Consider the following 22,682-nt stretch of genomic DNA (forward strand, 5'->3'; position numbering starts at 1 on the left):
GCGTGCTTCAGCACCTGAAAGAGTAGTCCTAAAAGAGTTTACACAAGTAGATTCGTCGTTCTACTTGTGTGTTTCTGGAAGCAGTCGTTATCTATCACCGCAGGATGGTCACCAATGCTAAATCGCGTGTCTGGTCTTAAAGCACGCTGAGGCGGCGTTTGTGGATGAGTCATGTACCCATTGTGGGAAGATGACCATCGCGGAGTTGCGATCTAGACTCCAATCTAGTTCCTGCAAAGGGGGTAGTCCCAGTTCCTTTGCCTCAATCCAATCCTCCTCAGAGGGTTGCTTCGGGCAGCAGTTCTGGTGATCTGAGGATCACGGTGAGCACGCTTCTTTCGGGGAACCAACCCCTTAGGAACCCTCATCCCTCCTGCACTCCGCAGCCAGTAGAGCTCCCGGGGGAACGCGGTGGACCACCCCAGAGGTGTGTACCATCCGTATCCTTCGGGGCTCCCCAGGATGATAGCATGTTGATCGCTGCATCGGAGGGTGAGCCTGAAACTTCGGGGGATGATGAGTCGCCGCAGTTGCCTCCTTCTGGAGTGACATCTGTGCCCGACATGGACCCAGAAATGATGGCTATGCTTGCCCGGGCCGCCAACAGGGTCGGGCTCGTGTGGAATCCTCCACCGTGTCCCGAACACTCGAGGTTGGACGATTGGTATCTCGGGGTGGCCAGGGCTGGTTCTCAGCCCCCGACACCAGTGCCTTTCTTCCCGGAGGTGCATGAAGAGCTCACTGGCTCGTGGATGGCACCTTTTATAAAAAAAAATAAATAAAAGGGGGGGAGCCGTCTCTCCCTTCCCGGGCCTGTAAGTACTCGTCGGATCTTACCGGCAAGGCTTACCAGGCCTGTGGGGAAGCCACTTCTGCCCTGCATGCTATGGCGTTGCTGCAGGTTCATCAGGCCAAGGCACTGAAGGACCTGCATGAGGGTGGACATGATCCACAAGTTCTTCAGGAACTTCGTGCTGCGACGGACCTCGCGCTTCGTGCGACGAAGGTCACGGTGCGGTCAGTCGGTCGTGCGATGTCCACGTTAATGGTCCAGGAACGCCATCTCTGGCTGTGTCTCACAGACATGAGGGATACCAACAAAGTCAGGTTCCTTAATTCCCCCGTGTCCCAGACCAGCCTCTTCGGCGACGCGGTCGCAAACTTTGCCCAGCAGTTCTCGGCCGTCCAGAAGCAGTCTGAGGCCATATCTCACATCATGCTGAGGTGGTGAGCTGCTGCACCTCAACCGCCCGCAGCACCTCAGGCTGCTTGTCGCCGAGGGCACCCCCCGTGGCTGCCCCCGTGCCTCAGCAGCAGCCTCCACCCAAGCGGCGCCATGGAGCCGGTCGTGGTGCCCAGCTTGTCCAGGCCCCCGCCAAGAAGGGTGGCAAAGCCAAGAGCAAGAGGCCCTAGGACGGGCGACCCGGAGATGGAGAGGACTGCTCTTTGGGAGATGGTGACTGCACCGCTCCCTCCCCCGGAGGAGGGCCGGGTGGAGAATCCTTTGTTCGTGTCTGTTTGTGTACCCAAATTTTCGATGAAAGAGCAGTTTCCTTCATCTCCGGGTCCGAAGAGGGTTCGGAGAGCAGTGGGAGGGTAAGCACCTCACCACTCTCATCCCCCTCTTCTTTCGCCAGCGGACAGCAGCGAGCAGTGGGTAGCCAAAGCCTTGACTGCTCCCTCTGTCCAGCCGTGGAACCAGGTAAGTGTTGCCCAGCACACTGTGACGCCGTTTCGGGTAGCCTCGCAAAGAGAGCCCCCCAACCCGCATCCCTGTGTTCCACCTCCCCAGTCCGTCTCGCTGGCTCATTCGGACCATCAGGCTCAGCTATGCGACTCAGTTCGCCCGGCGTCCCCCCAAGTTCAGGGGCGTTCCTATTCACTACAGTGAAAGATGTCAATGCCCCTGTCTTGCGTGTGGAGATCGCAGTCCTACTGGTGAAGGACGTTATAGAGCTGGCCCTCTTGCCGATATGAAGTCAGGGTTCTACAGTCCCTACTTCATTGTACCCAAGAAGAGCGGTGGGTTACGACCTATCCTGGATCTGCGAGTTTTGAATTAGAGCCTTCACAAGCTACCGTTCAAGATGCTCACGCAGAGACGCATTTTCGAATGCATCCGTCCCTGGGATTGGTTTGCAGCGATCGACCTGAAGGACGCGTACTTTCATGTCTCGATTCTTCTGCGACACAGACCATTCCTGCGGTTCGCGTTCAAAGGACGAGCATATCAGAACAGAGTCCTACCCTTCGGGCTGGCCCTGTCTCCCCGCGTCTTCACGAAAGTCGTGGAGGGAGCCCTTGTTCCCATGAGAGAACAGGGTGTTCGCATTCTCAACTATCTCGACGACTGGCTCATTCTAGCACAGTCTCGGGATCAGTTGTGCGAACACAGGGAGCAGATGCAGAGGTGCAGAGGATCTCTTTCTCAGTATGGATTTGGATTCAGTCGAACAGATAGCACGCCTCACAGAGGAACGTTCTCAGTCGGTGTTGAACTGCCTGAATACGTTCAACGGCAGGACAGCGGTCCCACTGAAATGTTTTCAGAGGCTCCTGGGGCATTTGGCGGCCGCAGCGGCTGTAATACCGCTTGGTCTGCTTCATATGAGACCGCTTCAGCACTGGCTTCACGGCCGAGTCCCAAGATGGGCGTGACAATGCGGCACATTCCAGGTGGCAATCACTCAGGAGTGTTGCCAAGCCTTCAGCCCGTGGTCGGACCCCTTATTTCTTCGGGCAGGAGGGCCGGTTCACACATTCACAGATGCCTCGGCCACCGGCTGGGGTGCCACGTACAATGGGCTTGCAGTTTCAGGGGTTTGGACGGGACCCCATCTGCAGTGGCACATCAACTGCCTCGAGTTGCTTACAGTACGCCTTGCTCTGAGCCGCCTCAAAGGGCCGCTACGGGACAAGCATGTACTGGTCTGCATGGACAACTCTGCGACCGTTGCGTACATCAACCGTCAAGGTGGTCTACACTCCTTTCGCATGTCGCAACTCGCCCGCCATCTCCTCCTGTGGAGTAGGAAGCATCTGAGGTCGCTTTGCGCCATTCATGTTCCCGGTGTGCTCAACCGTGCAGCCGACGAGCTCTCACGAGCTGCGCTGCCGGGAGAGTGGCAACTCCACCCCCAAGTGGTCCATCTGATCTGGAGAGAGTTCGGAGAGGCTCAGGTAGACCTGTTTGCCTCACCAGAAACCTCTCACTGCCAGTTGTTTTACTCACTGACCAAGGGAACACTCGGGATAGATGCACTGGCACACAGCTGGCCCCAGGGCCTGCACAAATATGCGTTTCCCCCAGTGAGCCTACTTGCACAGACACTGTGCAAAGTCAGGGAGGACAAGGTGCAGGTCCTGCTAGTTGCGCCCTATTGGCCCAACCGGACCTGGTTCCCAGAACTCTCATTCCTCGCGACAACCCCTCCCTGGCCCATTCCTCTGAGGAAGGACCTTCTCAGAGATGGGGCACTCTTTGTCACCCGCATCCAGACCTCTGGAAACTCCATGTCTGGTCCCTGGACGAGACGCTGAGGTTCTAGGTGACTTACCCCCTGAGGTACTTAACACCATCACTTCAGCACGTGCACCGTGCTTACGCCTCGAAGTGGAACCTGTTCATCGAGTGGTGGTCTTCTCGCTGAGAAGACCCCCGAAGATGCTCGATCAGAGTCGTGCTGTCCTTGGAGCGTAGGCTGTCCCCCTCCACCCTCAAAGTCCACACTGCTGCTATCTCCGCTTACCACGACCACATAGATGGCAAAACTGTTGGTCAGCACGACCTGGTCGTCAGGTTCCTTAGGGGGGCGAGACGATTAAATCCTCCTCGACCTCCCTCCATACCCTCTTTGGACCTTGCTCTGGTGCTTCTAGCACTCCAGATTGCTCCCTTTGAGCCCTTGCAATCTGCAGACTTAAAGATTCTGTCTCTGAAGACTTTGCTGCTGGTTGCATTGGCCTCCATCAAGAGGGTAGGGGACCTGCAGTCATTTTCGGTCGACGAATCGCGCCTAGAGGGGTGTCCGGGTGACAGCCATGTGGTACTGAGACCCCGGCCTGGCTATGTGCCCAAGGTTCCTACCACTCTCTTTAGGGACCAGGTAGTGAGCCTGCAAGTGCTGCCCTCGGAGGAGGCAGACCCAGCCCTGGCTTTGCTCTGTCCAGTTCGCGCTTTGCAACTGTACATAGACAGAACTCAAAGCTTCAGGACCTCAGACCAGCTCTTTGTCTGTTACAGAGGCCAGCAGAAGGGAAAGGCTGTCTCCAAGCAGAGGATGGCCCACTGGATAGTGGATGCCATCGCCCTGGCTTACCAAGCTCAGGGCATGCCCTGCCCACTCAGGTTGTATGCTCACTCCACAAGAGGTGTAGCATCCTCCTGGGCGCTGGCTCGTGGCGCCTCGCTAATAGACATTTGTAGAGCTGCGGGCTGGGCAACACCTAACACGTTCGCTAGATACTATAGCCGTCGTGTTGAGCCGGTCTCCTCCCGTGTTCTTGGAGGCACGGAGAGGCCCCTGCTTAGTGTCGTGTCGGCTTGCTGCGCTACATGTGCTCTTTTTCTCCAGAGAGTCCCTATGGGCAGACCCTGTTGAGTCCTCCGGTTTCCCTTTGGCAGCTGACGTGGCAGAGCATCTGGCGCCAGGCCTATACTGCGTTGCATCCTTGAGAACCGGATTTAGGCTGGGTTCCATATGTGTGACCCTACAGGGATCCCATATGGTTTGTTCCACGGTTGCTCCTAAACAAAGCCAGTGTCTTTCCCTCTGGGAGAACCCATCTCTCATCAAGTTGGAGTCACCCCAGTTCTTCATATGTGGTACAACCTACAAGGTTAGTCCATATGTACTCCTCCACAAGACTCCTTCGGGGAAGGAGGCTTCCGCAGTGTTCCTTTTCAAACTAAACGTTACGCTTTCCCAGTGTTATCCAATAGTCTCACTGAATGGGTTTTGGGGAACAGCAGTGATCGACCCTCTCTGTGTAAGCCCTGTCCCACCATCCTCAGGCAAAGGGGTTCAGGTGGCTTACAACAGAGCGCTGGAAGAGGGCAGCTCCTGTGGTGCTTTGGTAGGGATTCCTTTTCGTCGGTCTGTCCGACGTACGTCGAACGTGACCGACTGAATGGGAACGTCTCGGTTACAAAGGTAACCCTCGTTCCCTGAAGGAGGGAACGGAGATGTACATCCGTCGCCACAGTCATTGTCCTGCTGATGCTCCCGCCTGCTTGGTTCGGCTCCTCAGCAAAAACCTGAAGATGCAACGCACCTGCTGCTCATTATATACCCGCGCTGCGAGGCGAGCAGCTGATGCATATGATTGCATGCCAATGTGCATTGGCTCGTTGTAGTTACACTCGAAGTAGATTGGCCTCTCTAGCAAGATTCCTATTTGTCGGTCTGTTCGACGTACATCTCCGTTCCCTCCTTCAGGGAACGAGGGTTACCTTTGTAAACAAGACGTTCTTTCCATATTTTTTAATGTGGGTTTTAGAGGTAAAATTCAAATCATAATCTTTTTTGAAATATCAAATTAAAATTTGGCACAGAACTTGTTCAGACAATTAGCTTTGATTTTCTCGAAGTTTTAGAGTTGAACATGTTTTGTAAAATATATATTTTAAATAAAATACAAAAAAATATATTTTACATTTTCATAAACATAATCTATTATAACTTTATTTTTATTTTTTTAACTTCTAACAATCTGTGAAGTGTTCCCTTTAAAAAGATGCCAAACTCAAGTCTGTGCTGTGAAGCATTCAAGATTTTTAACAATTTTTAACAAAGTTGTAAAAGTCATTTTATTGTCTTTACTCAAAAAGTGGGATAGACAGTTAACAGGTAAAACAACTTTTTATTTCACAAACTATATTTGAAGAGCTCTGACATATAAAACAAACAAAAAAGTTTTTCTTCTTTTTTTTGGGGGTATACAGTTGCTTTTGAACAGCTGCCTATATGGGTCAAACTGACCTACGAACAGCAAGATTGTATAAAATTTCTGAATGCACATTCACAACACATCAGCATGTTGAAACTTTGCATGCATGTTCATGACCCTAAATGAGAAAAAGTCACAATAGTTCAAGAAAAACAACATAGGTTAGTATTTAGGATTGCTGGAAAAAAGAAATGATAGCTAATTTTTACTATCTGAGGCTGACAAAATATTTTTCAGTATTGAAATAAGTGGGGGAAAAGCTCATTTTTACCTTCACCAGAGTACTTAAAATCAACATAACAAAATATAACCAAAAAAAAAAAAAGTCTTATTATTTTGGGTCTGTAGTTCACCGTTGCCTTGGAACATTCAAATATGCTGGTCAAATTGACCCAAGAACATCACAAATGTAATAGTAATTATGTATGTATGTATCAAAGCAAAATATGTTGAAACTTTGCATGCATGTTCATGACCCTAAATGAGAAAAATGGGAAAAAGTTAAATGTGATGAGACAAGGAACAGAAAGAACACAGGGCTTATAAACACGGGCAGAACTGGAACACAAAACACCTGAACAGAATGATTAACTGATAGTTGAAACAAACTAGAACTCGGGTGAACACAAGAAAAAACAAAACATACACCTGCACAGATGATTTGAATAATTAGTAATGTTGAAATTAATTAGAACTATGATTAATAAATGCTCGGAACTATTTTTCATTGTCAGTTTATGTTAACTACTGTAATGGTAAATGGAATTTTACTGTAAAATGTTACCAGATTAATTAATTAAAAATAAATAAATAAAAGATGAATTTAAGATTAGCACTATACTGTTACTATTAGATATTGTAACAAATAATTGTAAACAAAAATACAGCTGTTGATTGTTTGTTCATGTTAGTTCACACTGCATTAACTAATTTTAACAAATAGAAATTTGATTTTTGATCAAAATTTGATTTTTGATTTTAATAACGTATTAAGTAAATGTTGAAATTAACATTAACTAAGATTAATAAATGCTGTAGAAGTGCAGTTCATTATTATTACATGTCACCCATGTAATGTTAAATGCTTATTGTAAAGTGTTACCAATTAACTTAAAAATCAAATGTTTGAATACTTTGCAAGCACTGAAAAGTAAAGTATGTTCTGTATAGTATAAATGTGTGAATGTACTCTGGATGTACATTCGCCATGCTGTCATTATCATTTGACCTACCACCATCGGTTGTGTCACTTCACTGACATTAACAAATCCTCTCCCGTGGCCTCATGGGATAGTAAAGTGTCCATCGTATGCACACTTCAGAATCTCTTCCCTACTATATAGTAGGGAAGTATGTGATTTCAGCAGCCTCAACTCTGCTTCACAGATCAATCTACAGGTAGCCAGCTGCATGCTATTAAAGACAGGTTCTACATATATCTTATACATCACTGGTCCTGTGATCATATGATCATCATCACAAAGAAAACTTTGTTCATATAAATTTAGAGACAAGTTCTTTAAACTCAAAAGAAATTTTGGCAACACGTTAGGGAACATGTATTGACTATGACTTTTCCCCTCAATAAACTCCTAATTTACTGCTTATTAATAGCTAGTGAGGTAGTTGTTACGTTTACTTATTGGGTAGGATTAAGAATGTAAAATAAGGTCATGCAGAATGGGCAAATTTACAGTGATTGTCAGTCAAGGTCAGATCAAGTCACTAAACACATTATAAGATACAGTATTTAGTATTTCAGGTGTAATTTCATGAATAGTATACACTGTTTAGAAAATGGTCCTAAACCTCAAATTAGGGTTCTTCAGCTCGTAACAATAGCAGAACCCTTTTACTGCTAAATAGAACCCTTTTCATAAGATTCTATAATGAACCATGCTTTGAAAGTGCTGTATAGGACCTAATATAAATATCCTTTTTGGTTATAGTTTATTTTCACCATTATTAGTATATTAGTATTTTCTATATATAGATAAATAGATAGATACAGTAATATATATATATATATATATATATATATATATATATATATATATATATATATATATATATATATATATATATATTTCTTCTAAATGTAACAGAGTCTGTCAAAAATTACACTTGAAGGATTTGGACACGTGAGAGTTTGCAGGAGGGGCTCTGATACATGGACTGTGTATAAAAACTCTGAGGCCACAGCACTCACACACTACAACCACACCTTCACACACCGCCTGGAATCTACACATACAGGTAAGACACTTCATTTCTTCAGGAAGATGCTGTGAATAATGTGAAGATCGAGTTAGCTCCGTTTGAATATTTGGCAAAGGCTTATTCAGTTTTGTGTGCTTCACAGTCATAGTTAGGATAGTTTAAGGAGACGCTTTGTGTTTTTGAATACAAAAACATTTTAACAAAGTTTCATAACTGGCATAATTTCTGTAAAATTCCTAAACTAAAATTAAAGTTTAGGGAAAAAAAATCCTAAACTCCCTCTAAATTGTATAATTTTCTTCTTCACTTTTTTGACATTATTGTTTTTATTTTCTTTATGGTTTATGCTCTGACCTATACAATGCTTTGTCTTGCATCTTATGTATGAAAGGTGATATACAAATAAAATGCATTATTATAAATATTATTATTATCTCCTAATAACTGAAGCACTGTGTAAGTGTAAGTCTTCCATAAATTAATGAAATAAGGAAAATGAAGGGTTAATATGTTATTAAACATGACATATTTTGAAATCATCATAAATTAGCTATCATTTGAAAGCTTAAACCCTCATCCTGTGAAAACGTTTTTTTGTAATTGGACATTGTGTTACCTGAAAACAGTACTTCTAATATTTCTATCAGGCTCAATTTTTGTGATAAGTTCAAATATGGACTTGATTAGACATAACTAAACTGGAACAACTAATTTTGTACTTAAGTAGTGCTGAGGTCCAACTAAAGATGTACTGAAGTATATTTGATTGTGTTAAAGTGGAACTATTGCAAGTATAATTTAGGTACACTTAAAATATCTTGCATTTAAACACTGATATTATACAAAGATCATACAATCCTTATTAATAGTGATATTAAAACACTTTTTAGGCATAATATTCAGAAATGTGCATTGTGCAATAAAGAAATACTCCAAATAAAGATTAATTATAATTTTAGATCAGTAAGTCTTACATTTTCACCCTCATGTCGTCCCACACCCGTAAGACCTTCATCCTACCTTCGACCTACCCTCGAATTTCATTAAAAAAAATCTTCTTTTGTGTTCTGAAAATGAACAAAGGTCTTATGGGTTTGGAATGACAAGAAGGTGTGTACTTAATGACAGAAATTTCATTTTTTGGGACTAACCAACTAAGCCTTTAAGTGATATGTCAATTAATATTTGTATGAAATAAATGTAATTTAAATAGACTGACTTTCTAGCAATTTTAGAGTGCAAATTATTTTGTAAAATATATATTTTGTATTTTTTTTTTATTTCAGTACATTTGCTTTTAATTAAACTATAACTTTTTGCGCTTTCATTTTTGTCTTCATTTCATTGTACTGTTAATTCTGAACGCTTTAACTAGGCATAATGAAGAAAACAAGAAAACAACTGACTAAAGAAAATTAACTAATGCAATGGGTTCGAAAGAATGAATTAAGAAAGATTAAATATGAATACAACACTTACATTGTAATAAAGTAGAGAGAAAATCCTTACTTGATGTCTACTGTAGGCGAGTTGTAGGTGAACCCAAGTGCAGTTTATTGACGAACGTAGACGTTAAAAACTTAACTTAAAACATGACTTGATTTGAAAATAACCATAAACAGGAGCATGGACATAAACTTCTGGACAGCGGGTTATCAACAAAGCTAGACAAAGGAACAATGAAACATGAGGGCTATATGTACACAAAGGCTGTGTCCCAATTCAGAGGCTGCATCCTTCCAAGGGCTCGGACTTCAAAGGCCACGCCTTCGGAGGGTCTCGCTTATAGTTCTTATCGCCTAGCAACTGTGACAACTGAAGCTTTTTTTTTTTTTAATTGATCTGTCTGAAAACAAAACAGGGATCACAAACTGTCTAAATATGATCACCATGGTCTATTTCTGCATAAAGATCATAAACTATATATAATTACTACTTAGTAAGATATAAGTCCACATTTGAACCGATTCAATGTTTTTTTGTTTTGTTTTTTTATACGTTTGTGACCCTGAACCACAAAACCAGTCATATAGTTTTTTTTATGCCAAAAATCATTAGGATATTAAGTAAAGATCATGTACCATGAAGATATTTTGTAAATTTCCTACCATAAATATATAAAAAAATTATTTTTGTGAGTGGATATGCATTGTTAAGGACTTCATTTGGACAACTTTTCTCAATATTTTGATTTTTTTTTTTTTTTTTGCACCCTTAAATTCCAGATTTTCAAATAGCTGTATCTCTGACAAATATTGTCCTGTCCTAACAAACCAATAATCAATGGAAAGCTTATTTATTCAGAAAAGAAAAAAAAAAATTACCCTTATGTCTGGTTTTGTGGTCCAGGGTCACATTTGTATCAATAGATATTTGAGTAAGTTGAAACCCAATACTTACATTTAAAGGTGTAATTTGACAATTTCTCTCAAAAAATCCTGTCATCTGGGGTAGGCAAGGCCGTGAAGTATCCTTCTGTTGTATCCTTCATTGCACAGGAAACGAAGGAGGCATTTGTAGATGTCTTCCAATTGGGAAGCAATTTCGAATACAGCGTTCAAAAGATGCAGCCTCTGAATTGGGATGCAGTCAAAAAATAATGATTAACAAGAAACACCTGAGCATAATCAAGAAAATGAACCAATGACAAAACAGAACACATGACACAACCAATCAGAAGGGAAAAAGCAGGAAATAGGAACCAAAATAAAAGACATGAAAGCATGAACACAAAACAAATTCGCAACCAATCATAACACTTAGTATATTTTAAGTGCCCGTTGTATTATATTTTCCTCATTTCCTCACCATTTTTTCTCACTTTTATTGTCATTCTTGTGATTTTTATGTTTTTTAGGTTCTTTATGCTTTCCTTTTTCATTCGTGATTAATGGTCTGACCTATAAGTACTTTGAGCTGCATTTTATTTACAAAAGGTGGTACATACAAATAAAATGTATTGTTATTATTATTATTATTATTATTTCCCCCAATAAAAGGAAGCTCTGTGTAAGTCTAAAAGGGATTCACCCAAAAGTGAAAATTCTGTCATCATTTACTTACCCTCAAGTTGTTCCAAACCTGTATGAACTTCTTTCCTCTGCTGAAGTTCTGAACACAAAAGATTTTTTGAAGAATTTCTGTAACCAAACAGTTGATGAGCCCCATTGACTTCCATAGTATTTTGGGGGGGTTCATCAACTGTTTGGTCACCCGTATTCTTCAAAAAATCTTCTTGTGTTCAACAGAAGAAAGATACTCTAACAACTGTAACAACTTGAGGGTGAGTAAATGATGACAGAATTTCATTTTTGGGTGAACTATGCCTTTAAGGCATTTGTGTTACATATTTCATAGTCGTAGTGCTTTTAGAGCATAATATAGAGAAGAAGAAAAAAACGTAATAATATATAATTTATTTAAAATGGACTAAGGAATATGAACAGAGAAAAATGGGTTTAAAAGAATGGATAAGGAAGAAAGATAGAAGTGCAAACAGAATGCACATGTGTTTCTCTTAAATATATCTGTTATTAACATAATGATAAATGTTGCATATATGATTTATTATTACATAATCACCTGTATTATTTGTCTCAGGATGTTCTGCAACAAGGCGCTGTCCTTTTTGAAGAGCCTGTCGAGGCGAAAGCCACTGGAGCCCGATGGTGAAGAGTCCAACTTTAAGCGTTGCTTAACCACACTCGACCTAGTGGCCCTCGGGGTGGGAAGTACACTCGGGGCTGGGGTCTATGTCCTTTCTGGAGAGGTTGCCAGAACAGTGTCTGGCCCCAGCATCATCGTGTCATTCTTCATTGCGGCAGTGGCGTCTGTGTTTGCGGGGTTGTGCTATGCAGAGTTTGGCGCCAGAGTGCCCAAGACAGGCTCTGCCTATCTGTACAGCTACGTCACCGTCGGAGAGGTGTGGGCCTTCATCACCGGCTGGAACTTACTGCTGTCATACATCATAGGCAAGAAGAAACATTTCATGCCCAACATTAACTGAGCACGGATTGTTCAAAATTCTGGAAATCATTATCATGATGCGTCCTTCCGCCTTGATAAGACACTTGACAGGGCACTTCTTGTGTAGCTTTGATATACTTTGAGTATCACAAAATATATAGACATAATATTGCAGAATCAATTGGGGCTGCATTTCCCAAAAGAATTGTAAACCTAAAATAGGTTGCAGAGACCTCACAATGCTTTTGGGAAACTAACTCATGTTTTCCACAAGCATCCCACAATCATTTTAATCAGGGATATTAATCAAGATTTATTTATTTCATGACTCACTAAATGATTATACCCATAATTGTATGGTCAGTAAACTTGCTTATCAAATGTCCCTATGAATGAATTGCTTAATCTGAATGACTTTATGACAGGCACATCCAGTGTGGCCAGAGCATGGAGCGGCACTTTCGATGACTTGATTGGAAATAAGATCGCCAATTATTTGAGTGAAAATACACCAATGAATTTACCTGGCCTCGCTCCCTATCCAGACTTCTTTGCTGCTGGCCTTATAATGCTTTTGGCAGGCAAGTGAGATTTACAGTACATTTATTGTAGTGTCATTAAATGGGCTATGATAACAGTCAGATTTGTGTTAATTCTTGTAATTTCTCAGGTATCCTTGCATTTGGGGTGAAGGAGTCTGTCATTGTCAATAAGATCTTCACAGCTATAAATATGGTAGTTCTGGTGTTTGTCATCATTGCTGGGTTCATCAAGGGTGACCTTGGAAATTGGCAGATAACACAGGAGGACATTTTGAACTACACAATAACCACGTATGTTGCTTTATGAAATTTACAGAGCATTTGTGGTTATGGTAAAACTTATAACTGCATGTTTTAGATCTATTATTTTGCTGCAGTTTCAGTTGAAAAATTGAGAGCATGTTACATTTGAATGTTTTTCATTTAATTTGTTCGTTTTTAATTATCGCCCTATTAATGTTGAAATAGTTTTAACATTGCTTTTTTTTTTTCTTTAGAAATCTCTCAGTTTCAAATGAAACTTCATCCAGTTTTGGATCTGGAGGATTCTTTCCCTTTGGTTTTGACGGAACGTTTGCTGGAGCTGCTACCTGTTTCTATGCCTTTGTGGGATTCGACTGCATTGCAACCACAGGTACTTCATCAATAGAGTGAAACAGGCCTAATCTGGTTCTGGAAGCAAAATCTCCATTCACTTTCTCCATAGGGAAATTGATCCAGGATCTGTTGATAGAAATGCAATATAATTTACATAACTGTGCCTTCAGTGGTGAATAAAGACCTTACATAATGAACCGTTTTGTTTTTATTACCTGAGAATGAGCCATTTCTATCTACACACACCACGGGTCCCCTTACATGTTAAGTCGCAATTTTGCGCCGGCATGTCTTAAATGGACAAACTGCTCTACAGAACGTGTTTGCTTGATTGGCTCTCTGCTATCTTAGATGACATCTTAGTCTTGTATTGGCCACCTTAGCTTCTCTATATTGCAATTCCCAACCTCACTGCTAGATGGCGCTAAAAATTAACACACTGCACCTTTAAAGTAGAGCAACTGAGAATCACATTTTTTTAAAACAAATATCATGATTCTTCCACAATTCTGAACAGATAACTACCCAAAATAATGTAATTTACTAGAGTTTCTGACAAAGCGTTGATTGCTGTAGTCTATTTAAAATGCTTAATCAGCATTTTTGAATGAATCTCTTGAATGAATGATTCAATGAAAAATACATTTGTCGTAACAGATCCAACCGATACAAACGTTATTTGAAGCACCAAGTTACTTTCAAAAGATTACATTTGCAAAATCATGCCAAAAGAGCTCTTTAGGGAAGCACTCTCATGAAGCGCCGCAAATGACTTAAAGGGATAGTTCACCCAAAAATGAAAATCCTGTCATTTACTCACCCTCATTTTGTTCCAAACCTGTATGAGTTTCGTTCTTCTGCTGAACACAAAAGAAGATATTTTGAAGAATGTTGGTAATCAAACAGTTGATGGTAGTCATTGACTTCCATAGTAGGAAAAAAAATAAATACTTAAAATACTTTAGAAGTCAATGGCTTCCGTCAACTGTTTGATTACCAACATTCTTTAAAATATCTTCTTTTGTGTTCAGCAGAAGAACGAAACTCATGCAGGTTTGAAACAACATGAGGGTGAGTAAATAATGACAACATTTTAATTTGTGGGTGAACTATAATCAAGTTTGTCTTTCTATGCTCTGAAAATGCTTAAATATTTATGCATAATTTGCTTATATGTATTTAAATTTTAAGTGTTTCTATAGATATAATCAACAACTTTAAATTAATATTTTTATATTTCTATATTTTTTAAATTCGATATTGTAGGATGATTCATGAGATTGTAGTTCTTTCCCTCAGTAAAGCCTTTATACACTGTCTTGTACTTTTGTCTCTTTGTCCAATTTTCAAATAATTTTTTTGCTTCAAATCAAAGTTTGTATTGTTATGATTCACCTCGTAGCTGGCTGGTTTGATTCATAATGCTTTAACAAAGACTTTTTAAAAACATAATGCATAGCAGGAAAAATGGTGTGGTCTAAATTATTTTTGCTTGTATTTTAAACCTCTCCTGTTTCTAGGTGAGGAGGTACGAAACCCTCAGAAGTCTATCCCTATAGGAATTGTGGCTTCTCTTCTCATCTGCTTCTTGGCTTATTTTGGCGTTTCGGCTTCTCTCACCCTCATGATGCCCTACTACCAACTAAGTGTTCAGAGTCCCTTACCCGTAGCCTTCACCTATGTGGGCTGGGATCCTGCAAAGTATGCTGTGGCTGTTGGATCTTTGTGTGCTCTCTCAACAAGGTACAGCAACACATTTTCTCTATAGGGAATTGATTGGATGGTTGTGGTTTGCTATTGGTGAATCTCATGTGAGTGACAGGTAGTCCCACCCTCACACCAGTAAACACATCGTCAGAGAAGAGATGCCATTGCAAGAGGGTGGGGAAGTTATTTTGATTAAAGATTGAGGACATGTGAATAAAAAATACTTTTATAATAAATACTGCAATATTACATCAAAAACAGGTATAGTCAATTTTTGATTTCATGGTGACTACAAAGAATACCTTTTATGCCCCTTTACAAAGTCTTGATTTAGTTTTTGGGGTCTACTAGATTAGGCTTAAAAGTTCAGAAATACATTATTTCCACAAATTTGACATTGTTGCAGCTTTTCTCTTCCCAGGCCATATCCACACTAATACGTTTTCCTTTGAAAACATACATTTTTCTCTCCGTTTGGGCCTTCTGTCCACACTGAGACGGCGTTTTAAGTCAACGAAAACGTAGCTTTTGGAAAATGCTCTCCAAAGCAAATAATTTTGAAAACGGCATCTTCGCGTCGTAGTGTGGACTGTGAAAACGGAGGCTTTTGAATACGATGATGCATTTTTAGTCAAATGATGCAGTCATATGACCAATTCAGCCAAGATGCTGAACGACATTGCACAGCAGTTGTTTTGGATGCTCTCCGTTTTGACAGCCTTGTTAAAAATTAATGTCAGTTTGTACATACTGCAGGTTGCATTTCTTCAAAGATGCCAGAATGTTTACTTGCAGTTGATGTTTAGTGGCGGAAAGTAAATAAACGCCTAGCGGAAATGACGCAGGTCGAAGCTTTACTCATGCGCAGTAGGGGGATGTAAGCGTTTTCATACGTTTCGGTGTGGATGAGCAACTTTTGGAAAACGTTTGAAAATGAAAGTGTGGACGCTGAGCGTTTTTAGACGAAAACTCTTTTTTCAAATATATCCAGATTAGTGTAGACGTAGCCCCAGTCAATCAGTAACGCTGGTTATTTCCTGTCTCTATGAAGCCCCTCCTTCTAAAAATAGCGCAGTGTGCTCTGATTGGTCGGCTGGACCAACGTGTTGTGATTAGTCAACGGCTCTGAGTTTGTTTCAGAAATGTCACGCCCCTTCCCACAACCACAAGATTCAACATGCAACTGAACCAGGCCACGTCACTATATTTTAAGTATGCCTTGGGTGGGAATTATTTAATGCTGTGACGTGTTCGTCCCCGGAAGAAAACACTTGTCACATCAGTTTAAGCGAGGACTCAATTGCAGGAAGAAAGAGGGCTTTTATTAATAATAAAAAATAAAATAAAACAAGACAACAAAAACTACCCCGTGGGGGGAAACAGACTTGACAAAAAACTAGATTAGACTTAAACAGGACTTGACTCCCGGAAAACATAAGGGAATACACGACAACGAACCAGCACAGGACTGCAAACACAAGGAGAATAAATAGGAGAGCAAACAAGGCAGGGAATGAGGGAGGACAGGTGGGGAAAATCAACCAATAATCAGGTAACAAGGTGGGCGGGGTCAAGACAATAGACATGAGAGCACATGGCACAAAGAAACACATGACAAGCCATGTGCTCACAACAAACAAAACAAAGACACAAGCACATGGCCAATGAAGACAAACAAGACCAGACACGAACACATGACTATGAAAACTCATAAGCCACGTGTTCACACAAAACAAGACAACATGAGAGCACGCAGCCCGAAAGCCATGCTCCCAACACGAAACAAGGCACGCAGACAAGAGAGCGCACAGCCCCGAGAACACTCAAGACCGTACGCTCACACAAAAACACGACAAGAACGGGAGTGTCAGAGCTCTGTGACAAAACCAAGAAATAAACTAGACAGAAGTGACAGAACCCTGACAGTTATGAGTTATTTGCTGAAATGTACAAAATTGTAAAAGACAAAAACAAGTTAAACTTCTGTAATATCAGGGTAATAAACTTTCCTCTACTATTCAACAGTCTGCTGGGATCCATGTTTCCTATGCCCCGTGTGCTATTTGCTATGGCCAGAGATGGGCTGCTGTTCAAACCACTGAGTAAAATGAGTTCCAGACAGAGCCCTGTCATCGCCACACTTGCTTCTGGAGTAGTAGCAGGTAATTCTGTTCGAGAACACATCCTAGTAATACACCATGATGATAGTAACTAATTTAAGTGACATAACACCTGAGAAACATATTTTGGGTCTTGATCCTAATAAGGCATGTAGGGCTGTCCCAAAGGCCACTGAAGTTGAATACTTAGAACAAAAAATATTATTTTGTTTAGTATAGCACATGTATATTATAGTTTTTCTTAAAGGTTTGCCTCTGAAATTCTAAGAGTGAACTGTTTGTGATTTTAGCAATAATGGCGCTGGTGTTTGACCTGAAGGCTCTAGTGGACATGCTGTCTATTGGAACGCTCTTTGCCTACACCCTCGTTGCCGTCTGCATCTTAATTCTTAGGTAAGACGCAGATAACGATACATATAATATAAAGAATAATCTATGAATAGTATCATACATTTTACAATTGTTTTCCTGAAGTACCCACAGAGAAACACAGAAAATATATTCACAGTGAAATATGTAATGCCACCTTGTATGCAATATGTAATGCAACCCTGTAAATTCTTACAAATAATAGTCAGAAAAAATCTAAAAAAAAAAAAAAAAAAAAATATATATATATATATATATATATATATATATATATATATATATATATATATATATATATATATAACAGTTTATTGAAACTTTTGACAATATATTTAAAAATCTATAAAATAATGTGCCAGTTTTTTTTTTTGTTTTTTTTTTTGGCAGCGGCTATTTGCAATAAGTGCAAATAACTGTAGATGCTATTTACACCAAATGAAAATAGCAAAATATACTATTGAAAGCAGCACCTCACGCATATTCTATTTACACTAAGCGACAATAGCAGCATTTTCTTAGCGATATGCTATTTACACTAGGTGAAAATAGTGATGTATTCTATTTACACCATGTAAAAGTATCATTTTTTTGCAATGGGTAAATAAAAATTAGATCCTAAATTGATATTGGCAGATAATATTTGCACCTCAGTATTTTTGTACATTAACAGGATGCAATAATATCATAGAGTGAAAATGATTATATTTATTAAAATTATTAAATGGATACTGCCTTATTGGGAAAATAAAAACCCTCTCTACACCTTCCCCTAACCCTACCCAATAAACACTTTTTATATTATTATACACTTGTTTATTAATATTTTTATTTCCACTTTTAAAACATTATTTTGATTTTTATTGAAAATAAATGTGAGCTCGGCAAAAGACGGATTCGAACCCACGTCGATCACATTAATTATAGTGTATAGTGTGAATATGGACTCATACTTGAGGAGGAAAAAAGACACTTTTATTCAGAGGCCCAAACTGAGCAACAAATATGCAATTTGGTCCAGGTGCTGCCCCTGCCCCTTTAGTAGTTAAGTGCCCTTTCAGTCGTATTCTGATGCCCCTGGTGCACGATGTGCAGTGCTCAGTAAACCATTGCATAATATCCAGTCCAAACTAAAATATTCAGACAGCAGTGTTTGATGTAAATTACTGGCAATAGTAACAGCTTTGCAATAAAAGTAACTATTTTTGTCCATGCAGGTACCAACCAGAGCCAGCTGAGATCAGAGACAGATCACATGTTCAGAAGTGGAATCCTTTTCGCCCCCCTAAATATGCTTCTGCCACAAGTTCAAAAGTGGTGTCTCTGCTAACCATACTTACCAGTGAGTTTTGGCTTTTAACCTTTCATGCTTGAATGTGTGCAGTGATGAGTAAGTGTTCAATTATGTTGAGTAAAATCCTCAATCCACCTGGCATATTTGATTGTCTCTTTCTCACATCTTGTCAAAGACAGAAATCATGTAGGCCTATGCAACTAAACAAAGAGCAAAGGATGCCCATTAGTGTATAATTTATTCTGTATCTAGAAGTGTTATCATTCTCACACAATCACGAAAAATGTTTGAAAAATGTAAGTTTGTCAAACCAGCTAAATGAATAGTTTTACTGACAAACTTGATCACTTATCAGTATTACAGAAAATTAGTACAAACTAAATTGTTCTTTTTTATAATTAATACCAGTTTGCTTCTTCCATAATTATTTGAAAAAAATACTTAGGAATTAATGAAAATTCCAAGCTTAAAAAAATCCTAAATAACTAGTTTTCTGTTAATTATGACTGTAGAGTAGTGCTAAACTTTACGTATAAGCATTTTGACATAAATGCGGAAATAAAAGGCCTACTCACAACAAAGACAATAGCTATAGTGATAAAGATATAGTTCTTTATTCTAAATATATATATATTGTAAATATAAAAGAATAGCAGAGGCCACACCACAACTATAGCGATAATGGCACAGAAACAATATCATTGGAATCAGAAATAAAGCATCAGACAAAATAACATCATGCAGTGCACGCTTAGAAAAAACGGAATGATATCATCCACTGGTGTGGACTCTAATATAGCTATGGCAGCCAATCAGAATCCATCCTGCTTTAAAGAGCTCAAGCATTTAAAGCAGCAGACGCCAAAACATCTCAGGTTATGACCGTAACCCTGGTTCCCTGAGAAGGGGAATGAGAGACTGTTGATTCCCCATAGCGTTAATACCAACACGCAGTGTCGAAGTGGATCCAATACCCACTATGCAAAGCTGAGGGAATGCCTGCCTCACTAGGCTGTGAATGTGCACAAATATAGTGGGTGTAGCATAAACTGACCCTACGGATTACCCAGCTGGAGTCAGAAGCATGTCAACCCCATGGGCACATCCCATGTGACTCAGATAGTTGCGTTACTCCCTAAGCCAAGCAGCACCAAGATGCAGTGTGAATGATATCGACCACTGGTGTGGATGCTAATCGTTATAGCTATCTTTATAGTTAGAATGGATCTTTAATAGTTGCGGTTACTCAATGGGTATTTCAATATAATCAATTTAATGGGTATTTTAATGTAATTTCTAGATGTGTTGGCGGTTATCCTGAGTGTGATCATCACAAAAGGTGTACCAGCTGGTGTGATTGACGAGTGGTGGATGATTATGATTATCACTTTGATTGCGGTGGGCTTTGTCATGCTTATCATCATTATGTGGCGACAGCCGCAGAATAGATCCAAGGCTGCATTTATGGTAAGTTTTCACTGGGTGAAAAATGTAACATTTTTTACTTTTTAAGTAATGCATAAACAAGATGTGGCTAGATGTTGAAGCATTGGTTTTCAACTGGTTTTCTTTCGGAATCCAAATTTTACATTTGACAACTCAGTACAGTAAATTTCTGTAATAAACTGCATTGAACGCAGTCACTGAAATGTATTAATAATACCATTCATGGCAGGTCAAAATTATTAACATGACATACCTAAAAAAAAGAAGCAGAAGTGTGCTTTTGCCATATTAATAATTTTGCAAATAATAATTTTGACTTGCTATGTAATCTTATAATATGTGCAGTATTGTAAGCGATGGATGAATTTTAGCCATAATTCTAACGAGTTTAACTGGCATATGCAGCCTCTGATGTCAACACCAAGAAAATCCATTTTGTTATTAGTTTTGGTTACACTTTTACACAAGGTGTCTGTGTTGCAGTGTAATTATACATTTAAGTACAGAGTAATAATAATTAACTACATATACTTACTATAGGGTTAGTCTTAGGATGAGGGTTTGGTTTAGGATTAGTTGCATATAATTATGCATAATTTATAGTTATTACTACAATAACTACTGCAACATGTATTAAGGACACTAAAATAAAATGTTACCCTTTATTTATGAATTATATTTATGAAATAAAAGGCCACGTACGAAATATGCCTGCATTGCTTTTTCTTAACAAGTTGACTAACATAATAAAGCACACGTAAAGTATTTGATTATAATTTTTACTATAGCTATACTACACTATAAGTTAATATATTTTAAGTTCACTATATTGCAACTTCATTCTTATAAATGTGTTATCACAAATATATTAAAATACAAGACAAAAGCTGACATGTTTCAATAGAAATGATGTTAAAATGTATTTTAATTTACCATGCTTGTCAGTACATATAGTTGTACACTTTCAAAGACAACAGAATTACGAAATGACTTAAATCCAGCTTAAGTGGATCAAAGTTAAACTATAATTGCATTTAATATAAATTTAAATTATAATAGATTTGCATTTAATTGCAATCAACATGCATTTAAGTGTCTATATAACATTACGTTCTGTTTGTCCTTCAGTATTTTCTTTATTAGTATATTATTTATGTAATAAGTCTTTTTAAAAGTATGCTAAAATGTGCCTTATTTCACAAGGTTTACCACAGAGATTTTTGGGTTGTGATTCACCTGTTGAGACTTTACCGTTGTTAAGAACAGTTGGCATGGAAATGTTCTGTTTAGAATTACTTTATGGCTGCTTTGGTCCTCATAAACATTTTCACATATTTCTGTAGGTCCCACTCCTGCCAATACTTCCTATTTTCAGTATATTCATCAATGTCTACTTAATGGTCCAGCTGGGAGGTGAAACATGGATTCAATACGCAGTGTGGATGGCAGTGGGTAAGTCAACATGACTGTTTAAATAGAGTCATATATACACTGTCAGTTAACATTTTGGACGCACAAAAGATTTGTTTCTTTGATCATCTTAAAAATAATTTTATCGAAAGGCTTATGCATAATATAACATACCATAGGTCATATAATTCACTGTATGTGCAATATATTTTTTCTAAAAAACCTCTTTCATTCAAATGAGTCAGCAAAATCTGTTACAATATTATTTAATAGGCTTCAAGCTGAAAGACACAAACACATAACATGATGTTTCTTTGAATACACAAATATACCATGTTTGATTGCCAAATTCATTTATTCTTAATGCTTTATGACATATGCAGCTGTTGTCCAACCAAGTCCAACCACATTCATTTGAAGCTTTCAGGATGTGTATACTTGCTGAAGTATAATTGTCTTTCCTAATGAAACACAGGCTTGCTCATCTACTTCTGTTATGGAGTGCACTTCAGTGTACAGAAGAAACAAAATCAGTCTCCCATCGAAGTTCAGGAAATTGAAATTAAACTGGAGGACGATCAGAGAAATGGATGCATTACACCAACACTACAAACCAAGTTTTAAAGCCAGCATTAATGTCTTGTGCTTTTGCACCTGAGACAACTTTTTTTGTATTGAAATTTGAAGTATGAGTAAAAACGTTTAACACAAATTATAAAACAAGTTGTACTGATGACTGAGTACACTCTCTTCATGATAATAGTCTGAACTTATATTAGGTTTAGTATCTTTGAGGGTAGTGGGTACTGCTCCAGTGTCAGTAGTATTATTAAATTGCATATTTATTGGTATTGTTACTAATCATAAAGCCTATAGATATAGACATATAGACATTTCTCTTTCTTTGTCACCACTGTTACGTTCAATACTTGGCTTTTGAAGATCAATGCAAAAATGTACATAAATGCCACATTTCATTCCACCACATCACATTATTTATAGTTCTTGTGCTTTATGACAAGAGCAATATATTATCTCTTGTAAAAAATGACTATGCTTTTTTTT

At 39.4% G+C, this 22,682-nt stretch overlaps 1 protein-coding gene across 1 annotated transcript; it reads left to right on the plus strand.

The window, feature by feature from the left end:
- Positions 1–8,154: 8,154 nt before the first annotated feature.
- LOC137034930 (cationic amino acid transporter 2-like) lies at positions 8,155–22,241 on the plus strand. The gene is made up of 12 exons (XM_067408177.1): positions 8,155–8,205; positions 11,770–12,140; positions 12,561–12,716; positions 12,806–12,968; positions 13,175–13,311; positions 14,795–15,017; positions 17,007–17,143; positions 17,392–17,494; positions 18,685–18,809; positions 20,062–20,228; positions 21,551–21,659; positions 22,093–22,241. Exons 2-12 carry the CDS (start codon positions 11,771–11,773, stop codon positions 22,239–22,241), a joined length of 1,839 nt encoding a protein of 612 aa, XP_067264278.1. The 5' UTR covers positions 8,155–8,205; position 11,770.
- The last annotated feature ends 441 nt before the right edge of the window (positions 22,242–22,682 follow it).

This window comes from Chanodichthys erythropterus, chromosome 13, assembly GCF_024489055.1.
Source record: "Chanodichthys erythropterus isolate Z2021 chromosome 13, ASM2448905v1, whole genome shotgun sequence".
NCBI lineage: Eukaryota > Metazoa > Chordata > Actinopteri > Cypriniformes > Xenocyprididae > Chanodichthys > Chanodichthys erythropterus.

What these genes read in the sequence shown, in the direction of transcription:
- LOC137034930 (XM_067408177.1), top strand. Translation starts at nt 11,771, where the DNA reads ATGTTCTGCAACAAGGCGCTGTCCTTTTTGAAGAGCCTGTCGAGGCGA. An exon ending in CCTTATAATGCTTTTGGCAG is followed by an intron (nt 12,717 to 12,805) that starts GCAAGTGAGATT and finishes GTAATTTCTCAG; the next exon opens with GTATCCTTGCATTTGGGGTG. An exon ending in TGCTTCTGGAGTAGTAGCAG is followed by an intron (nt 17,144 to 17,391) that starts GTAATTCTGTTC and finishes TTGTGATTTTAG; the next exon opens with CAATAATGGCGCTGGTGTTT.